Here is a 20,130-nt window from a genome sequence, read left to right as displayed (position 1 = left end):
AAATGTCATGTGGGGGATAAAATTATTTGTACAAATGTTTTCATAAACATGTTAAAGCATTTCAACACCTAGTAATCCACTACTAAAGACATTAATTTTTAAAAAATTATTGTGATATTTGGTGCCATCATATAATGGAAAATAAGGTAAATATGCAGACTATAGTCTAATTCAATTAACAAATATAAGGAAAACCTATTAGCTCAATTTCTGGCATTTTTGAAGAAACCAAATCAAGTTAATAGCACCCCATGGTCTCAATGTAACAGGAAAGGGAAGGGGTTGCTAAAACCCACCTCCTTTGATAACCTCCAAGTAGATGACCGACCAACTGGTTTGATTTGCCTGGGACTAAGGGTTATCAGGATGTGGGACACTTAGTGTTAAAACCAGGACAGTCCTGGCCCAGTACAGACAGCTGGTCCTCTTCATCCCTCCAGTTCTTTTAAAAATGTGTGGAGTTGGCTGGGTGCGGTGGCTCAAGCCTGTAATCCCAGCACTTTGGGAGGCCGAGACGGGCGGATCACGAGGTCAGGAGATGGAGACCATCCTGGCTAACACGGTGAAACCCCGTCTCTACTAAAAAATACAAAAAAAAAAACTAGACGGGCCAGGTGGCGGGCGCCTGTAGTCCCAGCTACTCGGGAGGCTGAGGCAGGAGAATGGCGTGAACCCGGGAGGCGGAGCTTGCAGTGAGCTGAGATCCAGCCACTGCACTCCAGCCTGGGCAACAGAGTGAGACTCCGTCTCAAAAAAAAAAAAAAAAATGTGTGGAGTATCCACATTGCTTTATCCTGGGACTTTTCTGCTTGCATGTAAGGCTCTCCAGGAAGTCACAAAGCTGCACGATGGCAGGGCTGGAGGAATCAGCCACGTCTCCAGGGCATCCACCTCTTGCATTAGAGGTGTCTTCAACTCTTATCTTTAGGTGTCCAGGCTGCCACCAGGTAGCTAACAAAGAACTATCCTGGGTGACTTTTGTCTTTGGTACTCTGTGCTTTCCCTGTTGACATCCTCAGCTCCCACCTCCACAGGTCTTGCACTGTATTCCCTATGGCTCATGCTCGTGGACACTCACTACAGGGATTTGCTCTCAGCACACTGTTAACTAATTGACAAAAATGCCAGCTATTGACCGGGCACGGTGGCTCACGCCTGTAATCCTACCAATTTGGGAGGCTGTGGCGGGCAGATCACCTGAGGTCAGGAGTTTGAGACCAGTCTGACCAACATGGCAAAACACTGTTTCTACTAAAAATACAAAAATTAGCCAGGCGTGGTGGCGGGTGCCTATAATCCCAGCTACTTGGAAGGCTGAGGCAGGAGAATTGCTTGAACCCAGGGGGCTGAGGATTCAGTGAGCTGAGATCGCACCACTTCACTCCAGCTTGGGCAAAAGAGCGAAACTCTGTCTCAAAAAAAAAAAAAAAGGCAGTTATTGAACCTCAAAGTGTGACCTCTTCCAAGAGTGTTGAGGTTTTAAAAGGGCATTCTTTTTTTTTTGAGGCGGAGTCTCGCTCTGTCACCCGGACTGGAGTGCAGTGGCCGGATCTCAGCTCACTGCAAGCTCTGTCTCCTGGGTTTACGCCATTCTCCTGCCTCAGCCTCCTGAGTAGCTGGGACTACAGGCGCCCACCACCTCGCCCAGCTAGTTTTTGCATTTTTAGTAGAGACGGGGTTTCACCGTGTTAGCCAGGATGGTCTCGATCTCCTGACCTCGTGATCCGCCCGTCTCGGCCTCCCAAAGTGCTGGGATTACAGGCGTGAGCCACCGCGCCCGGCCTAAAAGGGCATTCTTAGACCTCAAAAATCTTTCAAAGACACAAAGCTAGACAGTAAAAATTGCTAGCTCTGTGAAAACCATTAGGTCTTTGAAAACCAAAGAGCAAAGCACTTAATAATAGCAATAGTTCTTTCTTACTGTGAACCATGTGTCAGGCATCATGCTAAATATTTCACAAACATTAATTCATACAGCAGCCCTGTGTGGTAGGTACTGAATCAAGCCCATTTCACAGCTAGAGACGCTGAGGCTGAGTTTGGTAATGGTCAGAGCTTGATTTGAACCCAATGCCGTGCTTATATACCTCCCAAGTCAGGCTCTTTTTTACTTCACGATGAATAGTTTTTTTTTCTGATATCACACACACATGCACACACACACACACAAACATATATATATATATATGATTTTTGTAGAGAGAGACAGGGCTCACTCCATTGCCCAGGCTGGATTGCAGTGGTGCAATCATAGCTCACTCTAACCTCAAACTCCTGGGGTCCAGCAGTCCTCCTGCCTTAGCCTCCCAAGCAGCTAGGACTATAACTATGCCCAGCTAATTTTTTTTTTAAGAGACAGGGTCTCACTATGTTGCTCAGGCTGGTCTTGAACTCCTGGGCTCAAGCAATCTTCCAGCCTCAGCCTTCCAAAGTGCTGGGATTACAGGTCTGAGCCACCGTGCCGGGCCTCACATATTAGGTTTTAACGAGGTCGCTTAGTTTGCAGCTAGGATGAAGTCCTCTCTCTTTTTGTACTTTTTTTTGAGACGGAGTCTCCCACTGTTGTCCAGGCTGGAGTGCAGTGGTGCGATCTCGGCTCACTGCAACCTCTGTCACGCAAGTTCCAGCGATTCTCTTGCCTCAGCCTCCCAAGTAGCTGGGATTACAGGTACATGCCACCATGCCCGACTAATGTTTTGTGTTTTTAGTAGAGACGGGGTTTCACCATGTTAGCTAGGATTGTCTCCATCTCCTGACCTGTTGATTCGCCCGCCTCGGCCTCCCAAAGTGCTGGGATTATAGTCATGAGCCACCGTGCCCGGCCTCAAGTCCTCTTACCTCTCACTGATTCAGCCACATACAATTATTTTGATCACCTGCTATGCAGCCATGGTGTTCTTGGCACTAGGAATCCTGCTGTGAGTGAAGTTGAGCTCCTGCCTGTGTAGAGCCTGGGCCACATGGGTCTCCCAGCTGTGCTTTGAAGTCACTGTCAAAAGTCCTGACACTGGAGAGTTTCATGTGTCTGTCGCTAGGGCAAGATGCCAAATTCCACATTTGCTTCCAACTGGAACAAATGTCAGTTTCCACCAAGCCCCACCCTGTTCAGGTGACTCCTGTTGTGAGTCTTTTCATACCATCACCCCTTCAACCACAAGTGCCATCAACAGGCAGAGGTGGGGAGCTGGGTTTGGAAGCACTGGTCTGATCCTTAGGTGAACTCCTCTCCCCTGATGTTGCAGGAGAATGGGTGCTCAGAGGGAGAATCAGCACTCTTCTCAGGATTGGAAGGTGCTGTGGCTGCGGGTGTCTGCATTGTGTTCTGGGCTGTGAGCTTTTCCAGAATTCTGCTCCACAGGCATACGTCTGTGTGTATGTATTTCTTGGTATAAATTAGATGTCCCTGAGTTCTCTAGTCTTGAATGTCTATGTAAAAAGTGTCTAGCTCCATCTGAGGATGCTGGAAGTCTAGTCTGTTAGGAGGTCCTTGAATATGTGCTTGTCCCAGTGACCTTCCAGGAGGTGGTTTAACATCTCAGTTCTCTTTTGTTCTGTGTTTCTTGCTCTAGGCTATTGCTCCATTTTTTTATAGATCATCTCCTGCCACCTCTTCTCTAGGGTAATGCTGTTTGCATTACACAGTTCCTGGTCTTGGTTTCCCAAGCATCTTAGTTCTGAAGGTGAGATCCTGGCTTGTCTGGGACATAGGGGACAAAGACCAGGTGCCTCCACAAGTGACTCTCCGCAGCTCCCAGCCAGCTGACAACTGCATGAACTGATGGTCTCTTTCTTTCCTTATCTGCATGCTGGTTTCCAGGCCTTTGCTCACCCTGAAGGAGCCTCATATGACCCAGTAGTCTCATTCCTAGGCAGCTTTTATATCTTTTAGGATTTTTCTTTTTTTTTTTTTTTTTTGAGGCGGAGTCTCGCTCTGTCGCCCGGGCTGGAGTGCAGTGGCGGGATCTCAGCTCACTGCAAGCTCCACCTCCCGGGTTTACGCCATTCTCCTGCCTCAGCCTCCCGAGTAGCTGGGACTACAGGCGCCCGCCACCTCGCCGGCTAGTTTTTTGTTTTTTTTTAGTAGAGACGAGGTTTCACCGTGTCAGCCAGGATGGTCTCGATCTCCTGACCTCGTGATCCGCCGTCTCGGCCTCCCAAAGTGCTGGGATTACAGGCTTGAGCCACCGCGCCCGGCCTCTTTTAGGATTTTTCTAAGCTTAAGACACCTTTGGTCGGGCACAGTGGCTCATGCCTGTAATCCCAGCATTTTGGGAGGCCAAGGCAGGTGAATCATCTGAGGTCAGGAGTTTGAGACCAGCCTGACCAACATGGAGAAACCCCCTTTCTACTAAAAATACAAAATTAACTGAGCGTGGTGGTGCATACCTGTAATCCCAACTGCTCCAGAGGATGAGGCAGGAGAATCACCTGAATCCCAGAGGCAGAGGTTGCAGTGAGCCGAGATCCTGCCATTGCACTGCAGCCTGGGCAACAAGAGCAAAACTACCTCAAACAAAACAAAACAAAACAAAACAAAACAAAAACTCCTTTTCTTTCCTCATTAATTTGCGACCACGTCTGTCCGGAACTTGTGGGACGTCCTTGTCTTCATCAGGTTGGCGGATACTCCAGCATGGCCTGCTGGCTGCGAAGGCCGCCATCCACAGGCTCAGTGGCTCCGTGGTCGCTCCTTTGGGCTGCAGCCTCCAGACGGAGCCAGACAGCCGCATCTTTGCAGTGGATGCCGCCCGCCCCGCACAGTCTGTTTTTCAATGACAGGCTCTACCTCTGAACCTCAGCTTAGATCCACCTTTCTCTCCCTCTCTCTCTCTTTTTTGTTTTTTTAAGACAAAGTCTCGCTCTGTCACCCAGGCTGGAGTGCAGTGGCGCGATCTAGGCTCACGGCGAACTCCACTTTCCGGGTTCAAGTGATTCTCCTACCTCAGCCACCCGAGCAGCTGGGAATAGAGGCACCTGCCATCACGACCGGCTAATTTTTGTATTTTTAGTGGAGATGGGTTTCACCATGTTGGCCAGGCTGGTCTCAAATTCCTGACCTCAGGTGATTCACCCACCTCGGCCTCCCAAAGTGCTGGGTTAACAGGCGTGAGCCACCGTGTCCGGCCCGATCTACCTTTCTCTTACAGGATTCCTAGAGACTTAATATTTGGTTTTGGTTTGTTTCTTTTTTGAGACGGTCTCCGCTCCGTCGCCCAGGCTGGAGTGCAGTGGTTACTGTAGCTTCGATCTCCCAGGCTCACGGGATCCTCCCACCTGACGGCCTCCCGGCCTCCCGAGTAGCTGGGACTACAGGCACGCACCACATCCGCTACTTTTTAATTTTTTTTTTTTTTGATATGGAGACTGCTCTGTTGCCCAGGCTAGAGTGCAGTGGCGAGATCTCGACTCACAGCAAGCTCCGCCTCCCGGGTTCACGCCATTCTCCTGCCTCAGCTTCCCGAGTAGCTGAGACTACAGGCGCCCTCCACCATGCCCAGCTAATTTTTTGTATTTTTAGTAGAGACGGGGTTTCACTGTGTTAGCCAGGATGGTCTAACACAGGATCTCCTGACCTCGTGAACCGCCCGCCTCGGCCTCCTAAAGTGCTGGGATTACAGGCGCGAGCCACCGCGCCCTGCCCTACTTTTAAAATTTTTGGTAGAGTGGGGTCTCATCATGTTGGCCATGCTAGTCTCGAATTCCTGGCCTCAAGCGATCCTCCTGTCTTGGCCTCCCAAAAGCTGGGATTACAGGTGTGAACCACCGCGCCAGTATGAGCCTCAATGTTTGAACCATAGAATTTTACATGTATTGACATACGCCCCTTCTTGTTGTTGTAAATCTCATGTCATTTTGTACATTGGTTACCCGTAGTTGGCTTTGGAGCTGAAGATGGACAGAGCTAACATCAGGTTGCACACAGGAACGGAGTGAGGTCCCGAAAAAGCGCGAGCTGCCTCCATGGCCCAGGGCGACCTCACTGGCGTTTCCTGTCTGGGACTGCGCCCACGCGGTCACGTGGCCTGGAGGGCGCGCGGCGGCAGCGGCGCACGCGCATGGAGAGGAGGCTGCTTGCCAGGTGAGCTAGCTGACGGGGGCGCCGGGGCGGTAGGAGGGCGCTGCTCGCTGAGCCGGGGTCTGGGCTCCGGTCCTCGCCACGGACCTTGAGAGGGTACCCGGGGTCAGACCTGGCAGGTGGGAACCGGGAGTGGGGAGGATCCAGGGCGGGGGCGGGATACGCATATTCGTGGAAACTCTGCAGGTTGTGGAAAAACTGCCCCAACTGGCTCCTTTTCCCTGAATGCCAGTTTAGTGGCCTCGTCTGATAAGAAAAAAATAAGAAATAGATTTCAGAGACCCTATTTCTCTCTGTCTCCCTCCCCACCTCCTTTATTTTTTTTCTTTTCTGTTAATTTTGAGCCTTATAAAACTGTAGCGCCAGTATCCTGGTTTGGATCCTGAAACAGAGAAAGAACATTAGTGGAAAAAATAATAAAGGCTGTGGTTTAGTTAATAGCATGTACCCATGTTAATTTCTTAATTTTGACAAATTGTACACAAATGTTAACATTAGAGGAATTTGGGTAAAAGGTATACAGGAATTCTTAGTACTATCTTTGCAACTTACTGTACATCTAAAATTATTCTGAAATGAAAAGTTAAGAAACAAAATCCTAAAGCAAAGTGCAGCAGGCCATTGTTCACCAGGGAGGGCTCAAGTTAGTTCCTCTTTGCTAGGGAGTTAGGCATGTTTGACCAACTTGTTTGCTAAGGCAGAGTTGTCAGGCTACTGAGTGTAGATTCTTCTGTCCAAAGGTTTCCGGGCAGGAATCGGTTTTCTCTTTCGATTCTAGCAGATATCTTTGGAACACCTGGTGTGCATAAGCAAACGAGACACAAAAAGTCTCTGCACAAGAGAATATACAGTCAGTCTAGGTCAGGTAGGAAGTAAGCACTAGTAAAAAGATTCAGTAAAACCTCCCAGAACTGGGAAGACTCAGATGTGGAAGAAATCTGGTCCAAGGGAGTCAGGAAGGAGGGAGTGCTGTCCTGAACTGAGGTGGGTCTGAGAGGAGACAGCATTTCTGGGGTGAAGAATGGCACCAACAGAGGCTTGCAGGTGACCAAGCTGAGCTGAGGGAAGAGCCCTGGGAGCAAGTGCAGTTCCTCTTATATGGAGGCACAGGGTACATCCAGGGAGTACTGCCAGATGAAACTGGAGCTTTGTTGTAGAAAACAGGGTGACACTTCAGTTGGATACATTATTTTCATTTTTATGTTTTTGAAACGGAGTTTCGACTGGACACAATGGCTCACGCCTGTAATCCCAGCACTTTGGGAGACCGGTGGGCAGATCTCCTGAGGTTTGGAGTTCAAAATCAGCCTGGCCAACATGGTGAAACCCCGTCTCTACAAAAATACAATATTTAGCCGGGTGTGGTGGTGGGCGCCTGTTATCTCAGCTACTGAGGAGGTTGAGGTGGGAGAATCACTTGAACCCGGGAGGTGGAGGTTGCAGTGAGCTGAGATCGCACCATTGAACTCTAGCGTGGGCAACAGACAATGGTGCTGTCTCAGCACCAATGTCACCATTGAACCTCAACCTCCCAGGTTCAAGCGATTCTCTTGCCTCAGCCTCCCAAGTAGCTGGGATTAAAGGCACCCGCCGGCATACGTGGCTAATTTTTGTATTTTTAGTAGAGATGAGGTTTTACCATGTTGGCCAGGCTGGTCACGAACTCCTGACCTCAGGTGATCTGCCCTCCTCAGCCTCCCAAAGTGCTCGAATTACATGCGTGAGCCACTGTGCCCAGCCTAAATTTTTTTAAAAAAGGAAAACAGGGTGACATTGACTCTAATTATACATGCCATGGGAGCCATGGAATGTTTTACAGCAAGACAGAGACATCATTCGGTTTGTGCTTGGATATTACTGACTTGGCAGCAGTATGTAGGTTGGCTTGAAGTAGACCAATTAGGGAATTATCAGGCTAGCCTTGGGGAATTAAAGACAAGTTTCACCAGGGCAGTGAAATTAATGTGCGAAGAATGACATGGTTTGGGGAGGTTTTTGTGGGTGTAGAAGACCTAGCAACTGAAGGCATGTGAAGAACAAAGAGGAAAAACAATTCCAAAGTTTTGCTCCTGAGTGTTTTGGAGCATGGCTGAGGCATTTGCAGAAATAGAGGACTCAGAAGGAGACCTGGTTTGGGGGCTGAGAGGATAGTGAATTTTTTTTTTTTTTTAGATGGAGTCTTACTCTGTTGCCCAGGCTGGAGTGCAGTGGTGCGATCTTGGCTCACTGCAACCTCTGCCTCCTGGGTTCAAGCGATTCTCCTGCCTCAGCCTCCCGAGTAGCTGGGACTACAGGTACGTACCACCGTGCCCGGCTAATTTTTGTATTTTTAGTAGAGATGGGGTTTCACTGTGTTGGCCAGGCTGGTCTCGAACTCCTGACCTCATGATCCACCCACCTCAGCCTCCAGTGTGCTGGGATTATAGGCCGGCCATGAATTTGTTTTTGAGCAAGATGTTCTGGATTGATGGCGGGATATCCAGTTGGAGATGTGTATTTAAGAGTAGTAAGCTAGGAAGCCAAACATTTACAAAAGGGACAGGAAAAAGAAAAGGAGTCTGAGAGGACAGATATGAGGCAGTTAGGGAAGGAGAAGGAGAAGATCTCTATTTCTTGGGGCTTCAGGAGTCAAGTGGACCTGGACTTAGTGAGTCAGTAGTGTCACAGCTCCTGCAAAGGTGAAGGAGGCTGAAGAATGAGACTTGATCTTGGATTTATCTATGAGGAAGTCATGGTCATCTTTTAAAGAGTTGTTTTAGTGGAAAAGTGAGATGACTGCTAACAGACTATAATCTATTCATCCTACAGCCTTTCCCAAGTGGTCAGAGGACTGGACAAAGAGCCAAAAATATTGTTTCTAGTCCCGGCTGTGCTGCTAACTACCATTGTATTTGGGGCAAGTCATGTATGTCTGGACTGGAATAGAAAAAAATACATCTGAGCTGGGCTCGGTGACTCACGCCTGTAATCCCAGCACTTTGGGAGGCCGAGGCAGGTGGATCATCTGAGGTCAGGAATTTGAGACCAGCCTGGCCAACATGGTGAAATCCCATCTGTACTAAAAATACGAAAATTAGCTGGGTGTGGTGGTAGGCACCTGTAATCCCAGCTACTCGGAAGGCTGAGGCGGGAGAATCGCTTGAACCCAGGAGGCAGAGGTTGGAGTGAGCCGTGATCATGGCATTGCCTGGGTGATAAGAACAAAACTGAGTCTCAAAAAAAAAAAAAAGACGTTAATCCTGGCTGGGCATGGTGGCTCACACCTGTAATCTCAGCACTTTGGGAGGCCGAGGCAGAAGGATTACTTGAGCCCAGGAGTTTGAGACCAGCCTGGGCAATATAAGGAGACCTCGTCTCTACAAAACATACAAAAATTAGCCTCTACAAGAACAAAAAAATTAGTCAGGTGTGGTGGCACAGGCCTATAATCCCAGCTACTTGGGAGGCTGAGATGGGAGGATCACTTGAGCCCAGGGGTTGAGGCTGCAGTGAGCTGTGATTGTGCCACTGCACTCTAGCCTGGTCAGCAGACTGAGACTGTCCATATAAAAATAAATACTTTAATCCTAAAAGCTGACACATCTATTTTAGACAGCATATATTGGTTCGAGTCGTCTTTTAAAAGTCAAAGGTAGGCCGGGCACGGTGGCTCACATCTGTAATCCCAGCACTTTGGGAGGCCGAGGTGGGCGGTTCACGAGCTCAGGAGATCAAGACCAAGACCATCCTGGCTAACACGGTGAAATCCCATCTCTGCTAAAAAATACAAAAAATTAGCCGGGCGTGGTGGCGGGCACCTGTAGTCCCAGCTATTCGGGAGGCTGAGCTTGCAGTGAGCCAAGATGGCACCACTGCACTCCAGCCTAGGGGACAGAGTGAGACTCCCTCTCAAAAAAAAAAAAAAAAGTCAAAGGTGTAAAGTATGAAGGAACCTCCGTGTTTATCTATTCAAGATTACCGTACAGTACAGAATCAGCTGTAGATATTCTTAGATTTCATGGTACTGTTAAAGAAATACAATATTGTAAAAATGTTATATGGAAAAACACTCTAATCCTACTAATTTATTTTCATCTTTTGTTTTTCTTCTAATCTTTGTCCCTAGTACAGACAACTTTGAATTCTGATTTTTATGTTTTACACTTGTATATGTGAACATTTATCATGTTGCTGCGTAGTCTATACTACATAGTATTTTTATTTTTATTTTATTTTTTTATTTTTATTTTTTGAGATGGAATTTCACTCTTGTTGCCCAGGCTGGAGATTATGCTTAAACTATGTTAAATATACTATAACTCTAATACTTAGTTAATTTTGTTTAATTACATAGTATTTTATAAAGTTGTTAAACCAAGATTTAACTATTTCTTTATTGTTCAACGTATTTTATTACTTTCTAATTTTGTCCAATTAGAAATTAAATGATAGAGTAAATCGCTGAATGGATTGAACATAAAACAGGCATAATACAGACTTATTTTAATTTTTTTTTTTTTTTTTTTTTTTTGAGGCAGAGTCTCGCTTTGTCGCCCAGACTGGAGTGCAGTGGCCGGATCTCAGCTCACTGCAAGCTCCACCTCCCGGGTTTACGCCATTCTCCTGCCTCAGCCTCCCAAGTAGCTGGGACTACAGGCGCCCGCCACCTCGCCCGGCTAGTTTTTGTATTTTAGTAGAGACGGGGTTTCACCATGCTAGCCAGGATGGTCTCGATCTCCTGACCTCGTGATCCGCCCGTCTCGGCCTCCCAAAGTGCTGGGATTACAGACTTATTTTAATTTAAAAAATTAAAACAAAAAAAGTCTGGGCGTGGTGGCTCACGCCTCTAATCCCAGCACTTTGGCAGGCAGAGGTGAGTGGATTGCCTGAGGTCACGAGTTCAAGACTAACCTGGCTAACATGGTGAAACCTTGTCTCTACTAAAATACAAAAATTAGCCGAGCATGGTGGCAGGTGCCTATAATCTCCCGTTACCTGGGAGGCTGAGGCATGAGAATTGCTACAACCTGGGAGGCAGAGGTTGCATTGAACTGAGATTGCGCCATTGCACTCCAGCCTGGGTGATAGAGTGAGACTCCATTGCAAAAAAAAAAAAAAAAAAAAAAAGCCCTCAATAAAACCAAAAGGACCCTTTTATTCCCAGCAAAACCTAAAAACCTAATAGTCTGGAGAACATGTTTCATGGAGCACACTTTGAAAAATGCTGATACAGAAACAATTTTAGAGCTCTGAAGAACCAAAAATCTAGTCCCCTAAATTGACAATTGAAGAAAATAATATTCAAATTCAATAAACATTGATCTGGCTACCATAGTTGATTTCAAATGTATCAGTGGTACCCAAAAGTGTCCCCATAAGGTAGTTATGCTTAAACCCCATTAAGAAATAAAACAGGCTCTAAGAAGTTAAATGACTTACCCAAGATCAAAAAGCGGCAAGTGGTGAAGTGAAATTTGAACCCAGACCTCTTATCCATTAATACATCCTGCTGCTTCCCTGGTCATCAACCCTGAATACATTAAACTGGTTGAATAGTAACTTCAAATATTTTCACTTTTGTGGAAGTAATGTGTTTCAAAAGCGAAGTTTAATTTGTATGGTATTTCATGTTACCTTACTATTAGCATATAAACAGTGGGAGAATAGGTCAGGCGCAGTGGCTCACACCTGTAATCCCAGCACTTTGGGAGACCAAGGTGGGCAGATCACGAGGTCAGGAGATCGAGACCATCCTGGCTAACACGGTGAAACCCCATCTCTACTAAAAATACAAAAAATTAGCCGGGTGTGGTGGCGGGCACCTTTAGTCCCAGCTACTCGGGAGGCTGAGGCAGGAGAATGGCATGAACCCGGGAGGCAGAGCTTGCATTGAGCCAAGATGGCACCACTGCACTCCAGCCTGGGCGACAGAGCAAGACTCCATCTAAAAAAAAAAAAAGAAAAGAAAAAAAAAAGTGGGAGAATATACAGTCAGCAGTCCCTGAAGTTACATTTTATTTTATTTGTTTTTAGAGACAGGGTCTTGCTCTGTTGACCAGACTACAGTGCAGTGGCATGATCACAGCTCACTGCAGGCTCGACTTCCCACCTCAGGCTCCAGTGTAGCTTGGGACTACAGGTGTGCACCACCATGCCCAGCAATTTTCTTTTTTTTCCTTTTTTTGTAGAGATGAGGTCTCACTGTGTTGCCCAGCCTGGTCTGAACTACTAGGCTCATGCAGTCCTCCTCCTTTGGCCTCACAAAGTGCAGGAATTACAGGCATGAGCTACCATTCCCAGCCTGAAATTAAGTTTAAGAAACAGTGGCTAGGGATAAAAAACAAAGAAAACAACAACAACAACAACAAAACCTCATTATGTTTAACTCTGAATAGCAGGAAGATGTACCCATGATGCCTGAATTTATGTGGTGGATTGAAAAATGTTCTTAGCTAACTCTACAATTGCTTACTCTTTCCTTTTACAGCTTTTTCCCCTTGTGTTGACCAATTTCATTTTCTTCTCTGCTGCCTGCCTAATCCTGACCACACCCTTCTTAATGCAGGCCAGAGGTTGCCCTTAGTAAGCAGGAGTCTACTGCACTAGAGGTAAAACACAGCCTCCCAAGGGATTATTCTTTGATTCAATAAACATCTTCTTATCTACCTTGACAAAATAGATAAATCTCCTTTTTAAGGAAATAATCTTGTTTTTTTTTTTTTTTTTGAGGCGGAGTCTTGCTCTGTCGCCCGGGCTGGAGTGCAGTGGCCAGATCTCAGCTCACTGCAAGCTCCGCCTCCCGGATTTACGCCATTCTCCTGCCTCAGCCTCCCGAGTAGCTGGGACTACAGGCGCCCGCCACCTCGCCCGGCTAGTTTTTGTATTTTTAGTAGAGACGAGGTTTCACCGTGTTAGCCAGGATGGTCTCGATCTCCTGACCTCGTGATCCGCCCGCCTCGGCCTCCCAAAGTGCTGGGATTACAGGCTTGAGCCACCGCGCCCGGCGGAAATAATCTTGTAAAAGAACCAAGATGATTTTATAAAAATCTGGAAAAAAATGGCTCCAGAATGTCTGTTAGATGTTGCTCAAACTAGGTATTTTAGACTTTTACTTTAAGTTCTATTTGAAGTCATAAATAATAGAAACTTGGTATACTCTGATGTTAATTTCGTTGAAATTCTCCAAGTAATAGAAAACAGTGGCTAAGAGTGTTGGCTCTGACATCAGACATCTGGATTAAAAATCTGTCTCTGGGCCGGGGTGGTAGCTCATGCCTGTAATCCCAGGACTTAGGGAGGCTGAGGTAGAAGGATCCCTTGAGGTCAGAAGTTCAAGACCGACTGGCCCGAGACCCTGTTTCTACAAAAAGAATTAAAAATTAGCCTGGCAACGTGGTACACATCTGTAGTCCCAGCTACTTTGGAGACTGATGTGGGAGAATCACTTGAGCCTAAGAGGTCGGGGCTGCGGTGAGCTGTGGATGCATTACTGCACTTCAGCCTAAGCAACAAGCAACAGAGTGAGACGCTGTCCCTTTGTTTTTTTTTTGGAGACAGAGTTTCGCTTTTTCACCCAGGTTGGAGTGCAGTGGCACAATCTTGGCTTACCACAACCTCCGCCTTCTGGTTTCAAGTGATTCTCCTGCCTCAGCCTCCTGAGTAGCTGGGATTACAGGCGCCCACCACTACATCCGACTAATTTTTGTCTTCTTAGTAGAGATGAGGTTTCACTACGTTGGTCAGGCTGGTCTTGAACTCTTGACCTCGTGATCCACCCACCTCGACCTTCCAAAAGTGCTGGAATTACAGACGTGAGCCACCATGCCCAGCCCGAGACCCTGTCTCTTAAAAAAAAAAATCCATCTCCACTTCTGTGGCTGTGTTAGTCTCTGTCTGCTTCAGTTTAATTTTCATACTTAATAATGGTATTGTCTTGCAGAGTGTTTGTAAAGAATAAATGTAATAATCTAAGGCACTTAAAACTGTCCAGCACATGGAAAGCAGGCAACAAGTACTAGGTATTATTACATCTTTTTTTTTTTTTTTGAGGCAGGGTCTCACTCTGTTGCCCAGGCTGGAGTGCAGTGGCATAATTTTGACTCACTGCAACCCCGCTTGCCAGGTTCAAGCCATTTGCCTGCCTCAGCCTCCCAAATAGCTGGGTCTACAGGCGTGCACCACCATACCTGGCTAATTTTTTGTATTTTTTAGTAGAGACGAGGTTTCACCATGTTGACCAGGCAGGTCTTGAACTCCTGACCTCAGGTGATCTGCCCACCTTGGCCTCCCAAACTGCTGAGATTGCAGGCGTGAACCACCACACCCAGCCTAATGATTTTTAATAAGTAGCCACTCTAGTGAAGATATAGAGGTTTTCCATTACCTCAGAAAACTTCCCTCATGCCCTTTGTGGTCATTTCTCCCATGCCAAGCAGCCATTAATTTGTTTACCATCATTGTACGTTAGTTTTGCCAGTATTTCATACAGTATGTGCTGTTGTTTATTTATTTATTGTTTTAATTAGTGATGGGGATCTCGCTATGTTGCCCAGGCTGGTTTCCAACTCCTGGCCTCAAGTGATCCTTACCTCAGCCTTCTGAAATGCTGGGATTACAGGTGGGAGCCACCACATCTGGCCTAGTATGTGCTTTTTTGTTAGCATAATGTCTGGGAAAGTCATTGCATATATCAGAAATGCATTGTTCTTTACTGACAAATATATTCTGTTGTATGGACAGACCACAGTTTCTTTGTTTTACTGCAGATGGACACTTGAGTTGTTTCCAGTTTTTGACAAATCGAGTGATGTATGAATATTCATGCACACATCTTAGTATGGATATAGGGTTCTATTTCTCTTGAGTAAATCCTGAAGAATGCAGTTGCCAGGTCACATGTTTATAAGAAGCTGTCAAATTGTTTTCCACAGTGGTTGTACCATGTTTTACTCACATCATCAATGTATGAGAGTTTCAGTACTCCACATCCTCAGCAGCACTTGGAATTGTCAGTGCTGTGAGGTGGGATCTCACTGTGGTTTAAGTTATAATTGCCTGATGACTAATGATGCTGAGCATCTTTCCATCCATATATCTTCTTTTATGACATATCTGTTCAAATCTTTTAAGGGTCTTTATTTTTAACATTGAAAATATATGGCATTTTGGGCCGGGCGCAGTGGCTCAAGCCTGTAATCCCAGCACTTTGGGAGGCCGAGACGGGCGGATCACGAGGTCAGGAGATCGAGATCATCCTGGCTAACATGGTGAAACCCCGTCTCTACTAAAAAATACAAAAAACTAGCCGGGCGAGGTGGCGGGCGCCTGTAGTCCCAGCTACTCGGGAGGCTGAGGCAGGAGAATGGCATAAACCCGGGAGGCGGAGCTTGAGTTTTGGCAAGCAGCTACTTAAACAGCAGGATATTTAGAGAAAAATGTTAGATGTGTTTATTCCCCCACACCCCACTTTTTTTTTTAATGAGCCTTGAGAGAAGGATGAAATATTTCTAAATAGCTATAGCAAAGCAGCTGTTTTGAAATGCGTGGTGGTGAAAGTCCCTCTTAACTGCACTCTGTACTGGAGGCACAAGGTTGAGCATTTCTGCTTCTCCCACCTGCTTCACTGTCACCAAGTAGGTGACTGGGGTGGTCTCCATGTGGGGAGGGTTGAGTGATACTAGTTGATCTGTAGGCATTTTTGCCAGGAGAAGTTTTCTGCAGGAAAGAAAGGCAGGCATAACTCCTCTGTGTCTGCTGTGGAGTCCTGCTAGCGTGCCAGTTTTATTTTTCTGCCCTAAAAGCAAGTACAGTCTAACCAAACCTGTTCTGGGTGGCCTGAGGTAGGATAGGAGCTCCGTGGGTTCCACATTGGTTGATTCAAGCAACCAGGATTGAAAATATTTGGAAAAAAAAAATCCACAGTGCTCCAAAAACAAAGATGAATTTGCAGCACTCAGAATACGAGGTTAAATCCACAGGAATGAAGTGATGTATAGGCATTGTATTAGCTATTATAAGTAATTTAGAGACAATTGAAAATATATATAAAGTACCCAGGAGGATGTGCCTAGATAATATGCAAATATGATACATTTTTATTAACAAATTAACAAAAAGTTTTTTGAGATAGAGTGTTGCTCTGTAGCTCAAGCTGGAGTGTAGAGGCACAGTTATGGCTCACTGCAGCCTTCACCTCCCAGACCCAAGCAATTCTCCCAGCTCAGCCTCCTGAGTAGGCATGTGCCACCAGCTAATTTTTTAAAAAAATTTTGGGCCGGGTGCCGTGGCTCATGCCTGTAATCCCAGCACTTTGGGAGGCCGAGGCGGGTGTATCATGATGTCAGGAGTTTGAGACCAGCCTGACTAACATGGTGAAACCCTGTCTCTACTAAAAATACAAAAATTAACCAGGTGTGGTGCCATGCGCCTGTAATCCCAGCTACTCAGGAAGTTGAACCAGGAGAATTGCTTGAATCCAGGAGGTGGAGGTTGCAGTGAGCCGAGATTGCACCACGGCACTCCAGCCTGGGTGACAGAGCAAGACGCTGTCTCAAAAAAAAAAAAAAAAAATTTTTTTTTTATAGAGACAGGTTCTCACTGTGTCGCCCAGGCTGGTCTCAAAGTCCTCAGCTCAAGCAATCCTCTAGCCTCAGCCTCCCAAAGCCTTGATATTACAAGTGTGAGCTACCATGCCTGGCTAAGAATTTGAAGATCCAAGGAAATACACAGGGGTCCTGGAACCAGTTCCCCTTGGATTCCTTGGGATGATTGTATTTTAGTTTGTTTCTTTATTCCTCTCTTCCTTTATTTGGTTACTAAACAAGTATTTATTGAGTGTGGAGTGTATCTGCTCCCCACCCCCACGTGGTGCCTCACTCCTGTCATCCCAGCTACTCCGGAGGCCGAATTGGGAGAATCATTTGAGCTCACGAGTTGGAGACCAGCCTGGGCAACATGGCTAGACCTCGTCTCTCAAACAAATAAATGTAAAAACAAAACCCGGCTGGCGCGGTGGCTCACGCCTGTAATCCTAGCACTTTGGGAGGCCGAGGCAGGTGGATCACCCGAGGTCAGGAGTTCGAAACCAGCCTGATCAACATGGAGAAACCCCATCTCTACTAAAAAATATATAGAAAATTAGCCGGGCATGGTGGTGCATGGCTGTAATTCGAGATACTTGGGAGGCTGAGGCAGGATAATCACTTGAACCCGGGAGGCGGAGGTTGCGGTGAGTCAAGATTGCGCCGCTGCGCTCCAGCCTGGGCAACAAGAGCGAAGCTCCGTCTAAAAAAAAAAAGAGTTCTGAAATATTAAATACTTATAATTGGATTGCAAGGGCATTTATGTACGAGTGCATTCCTGGGATATTCATGCCTGTATAATACAGGAAGAAACTTTTTCTCCCTGAAAAATTCAGCTTTATTGTACAGTTATGCACCAAATTATGTTTCAATCAGTGACAGACCACATAGAGAGTGGTAGTCCCATAAGACACTATTGTATTTTTACTGTTCCTTTTCTATGTTTAGGTATGTCTACATACACAAATATTGACCCATGTGTAACGATTTCCTACAGTATTCAGTGCTATAACATGCTATACATGTTTGTAGACTAGGAACTATAGGCTAAGCCATGTAGCCCAGGGGTATAGTAGGCTGTACTATCTAGGTTTGTATATGTATGCTCTATGATGTTCACACAATGACAAAATTGCCTAACAACACATTTCTCAGAATGTATTCCCATCATTGAGTGACACATGACTTTACTGATGGGTTTTTTTTCATTTTGTTAGGTTTTTTGTTTTTTTTATTGTAAATTGACAGATTATAGCTGTCTATATTTATGAGGTACAAAGTGATGTTATGATTATGAATCAATGTGGAATAATTAAATCAAGTTGATTAACATATCCATCGTCTCAAATACTTAATCATTTTTGTGGTGAGAATATTTGAAATTTATTCTGTGAGCAATTTTGAAATGTACAATACATTTTTGTTATATTCACCATGCTGTACAATGTATTGCAAAGGAAAAAACCTTATTCTTCCTGTCTAACTAGGACTTTGTGCCCTTTGACCAATCATCTCCCCATTCCTCCCATCCCCCAGCCTCGGGTAACCACCATTTTTCTTCTCCTTTGAGTTTGTTTTTTATTATTATTATTATTATTATTATTTTGAGACAGAGTCTCGCTCTCGCCCAGGCTGGAGTGCAGTGGCGCAGTCTTGGCTCACTGCCAGCTCCGCCTCCTGGGTTCACGCCATTCTTCTGCCTCAGCCTCCTGAGTACCTGGGACTAAAGGCGCCCACCACCACGCCCGGCTAATTTTTTTGTATTTTAGTAGAGGCGGGGTTTCACCATGTTAGCCATGATGGTCTCGATCTCCAGACCTCAGGATCTGCCCACCTTGGCCTCCCAAAGTGCTGGGATTACAGGCGTGAGCCACCTCGCCCGGCTGATTGTTTTTTATTTTATACATAAGGGAGACCATGTGGTATTTGTCTTTCTGTGCCTGGCATGTTACACCTTGCATAATGTTTTCCAGTTCCAACCATGGTGTCCCAAATGACAGGATTTCCTTCTTTTTCAAGGCTGACTAGTGTTCCATTGTACACACACACACACACACACACACACACACACACCCCACACCATATTTTCTTCACCTATTCCTCTTTGATGGACACTTAGGTTGATTCCATATTTTGGCTATTGTAAACAGTGCTACAGTGAACATGGGAATGCAGACATCTCTTTGACATACTGATTTCAAATCAGTTTTGGGTAAATACCCAGAAGTGAGATTGCTGGATCTACTGACGGTTTCCTAACTACTCTTCTTCTTAACTACAGACAACCCGTTTTTTTCGTATGATAAAGACGGCATTTGGCTCATGAGCAAGGTGGCGAGGTCATCAAGTGAGTCAGACGTGCAGCTCTGGGAAACAGAAGAGGATGACATGACAGAAGGTGATTTAGGCTATGGCCTCGAAAGGAAACCTGGTGGGATTTATGAAGTAGAACTTTCACATAGGTCTAGAAAAAGATCAGATGGAAAGAACTTTAGCCCTCCTCCATTTCCGAGAAAGGGAGAAGAAAGAAGTGAAGCGAGTTTTCAGTATTCCAAGCATAAGAGTCTGCAAGATACATTCCCTCAAGTGTCCAGAATGTCCAGTTACAGACGACAAAGTAGCACTGGTAAGAATGCTGAATTTCCTCTCCTTTCTTTCTCCTGTGAATAGTATCAAAGCTATAACCCTTCCAAAATCTAAAATAAATAACCATATTGGATTTTAGATTTTTTTCTTTTTTTTTTTCTAGACAGAGTCTTGCTCTGTCACCCAGGCTGGAGTGCAGTGGCACACGATCTCGGCTCACTGCAACCTCCATCCCCCGGGTTCAAGCAATTCTCCTGCCTCAGCCACTGGAGTAGCTGGGATTACAGGCACACACCACTACACCTGGCTAATTTTTGTTTTTAGTAGAGGCACGGTTTCACCATCTTGGCCAGGCTGGTCTCAAACTCCTGACCTCAAGCGATTTGCCCACCTTGGCCTCCCAAAGTGCTGGGATTACAGGCGCGAGCCACCACACCCAGCCTTTAGAAATTTATCTTTATTCATCTCTTGTGATTGGTGGTAGTACAAAAGTAGTTGATGTTTATATTTCTAAATATTGTGCAATTTTGAAGTACAGTAGTTTTATACATCTAATATATTTGTTAATGATATCTGTAAATGATTACCAACCTTGCCTTTTTTTGTGATGTACTTTGTTTTGTAGTCAATAAATATTTATTGGGCATCATTAGGTGTCAGGCACCGGTCTGATTTCTGAGAATAATGTCAGTAAACAAAATAGACAAAGGCCCTAATGTCATGGATTTCACATTCTAATAGAGGAGACAGAAAATAAACCTGTGGGCCAGGCGCAGTGGCTCACGCCTGTAATCCCAACACTTTGGGAGGCCAAGGAGGGTGGATCACTTGAGGTCAGGAGCTTGAGACCAGCCTAGTCAACGTGGTAAACCCCATCTCTACTAAAAATATAAAAATTAGCCGGGTGTG

At 45.8% G+C, this 20,130-nt stretch overlaps 1 protein-coding gene across 9 annotated transcripts in view; it reads left to right on the top strand.

The window, feature by feature from the left end:
• Positions 1–5,946: 5,946 nt before the first annotated feature.
• Positions 5,947–20,130, top strand: part of CCDC125 (coiled-coil domain containing 125) — a 52,319-nt gene continuing 38,135 nt past the window's right edge. For 2 of the 9 annotated variants that reach the window (XM_033179763.1, XM_033179762.1), the window contains exons 1-2: positions 5,972–6,079; positions 18,917–19,261. In XM_033179763.1, the coding sequence (XP_033035654.1) occupies positions 18,958–19,261 (304 nt within the window). In that variant the 5' untranslated portion in view covers positions 5,972–6,079; positions 18,917–18,957. Of the gene's footprint in view, positions 6,196–6,245; positions 7,061–8,348; positions 8,371–18,916; positions 19,262–20,130 lie in introns of those variants that run through there. The other 7 variants (XM_033179771.1, XM_033179768.1, XM_033179764.1 and 4 more) reach the window with 7 other exon arrangements.

This window comes from Trachypithecus francoisi, unplaced genomic scaffold (assembly GCF_009764315.1).
Source record: "Trachypithecus francoisi isolate TF-2019V2 unplaced genomic scaffold, Tfra_2.0 Lachesis_group2, whole genome shotgun sequence".
Lineage (NCBI taxonomy): Eukaryota > Metazoa > Chordata > Mammalia > Primates > Cercopithecidae > Trachypithecus > Trachypithecus francoisi.
Note: the sequence above shows the minus strand (reverse complement) of the source record. Positions and strands in the feature narration are given on the sequence as shown.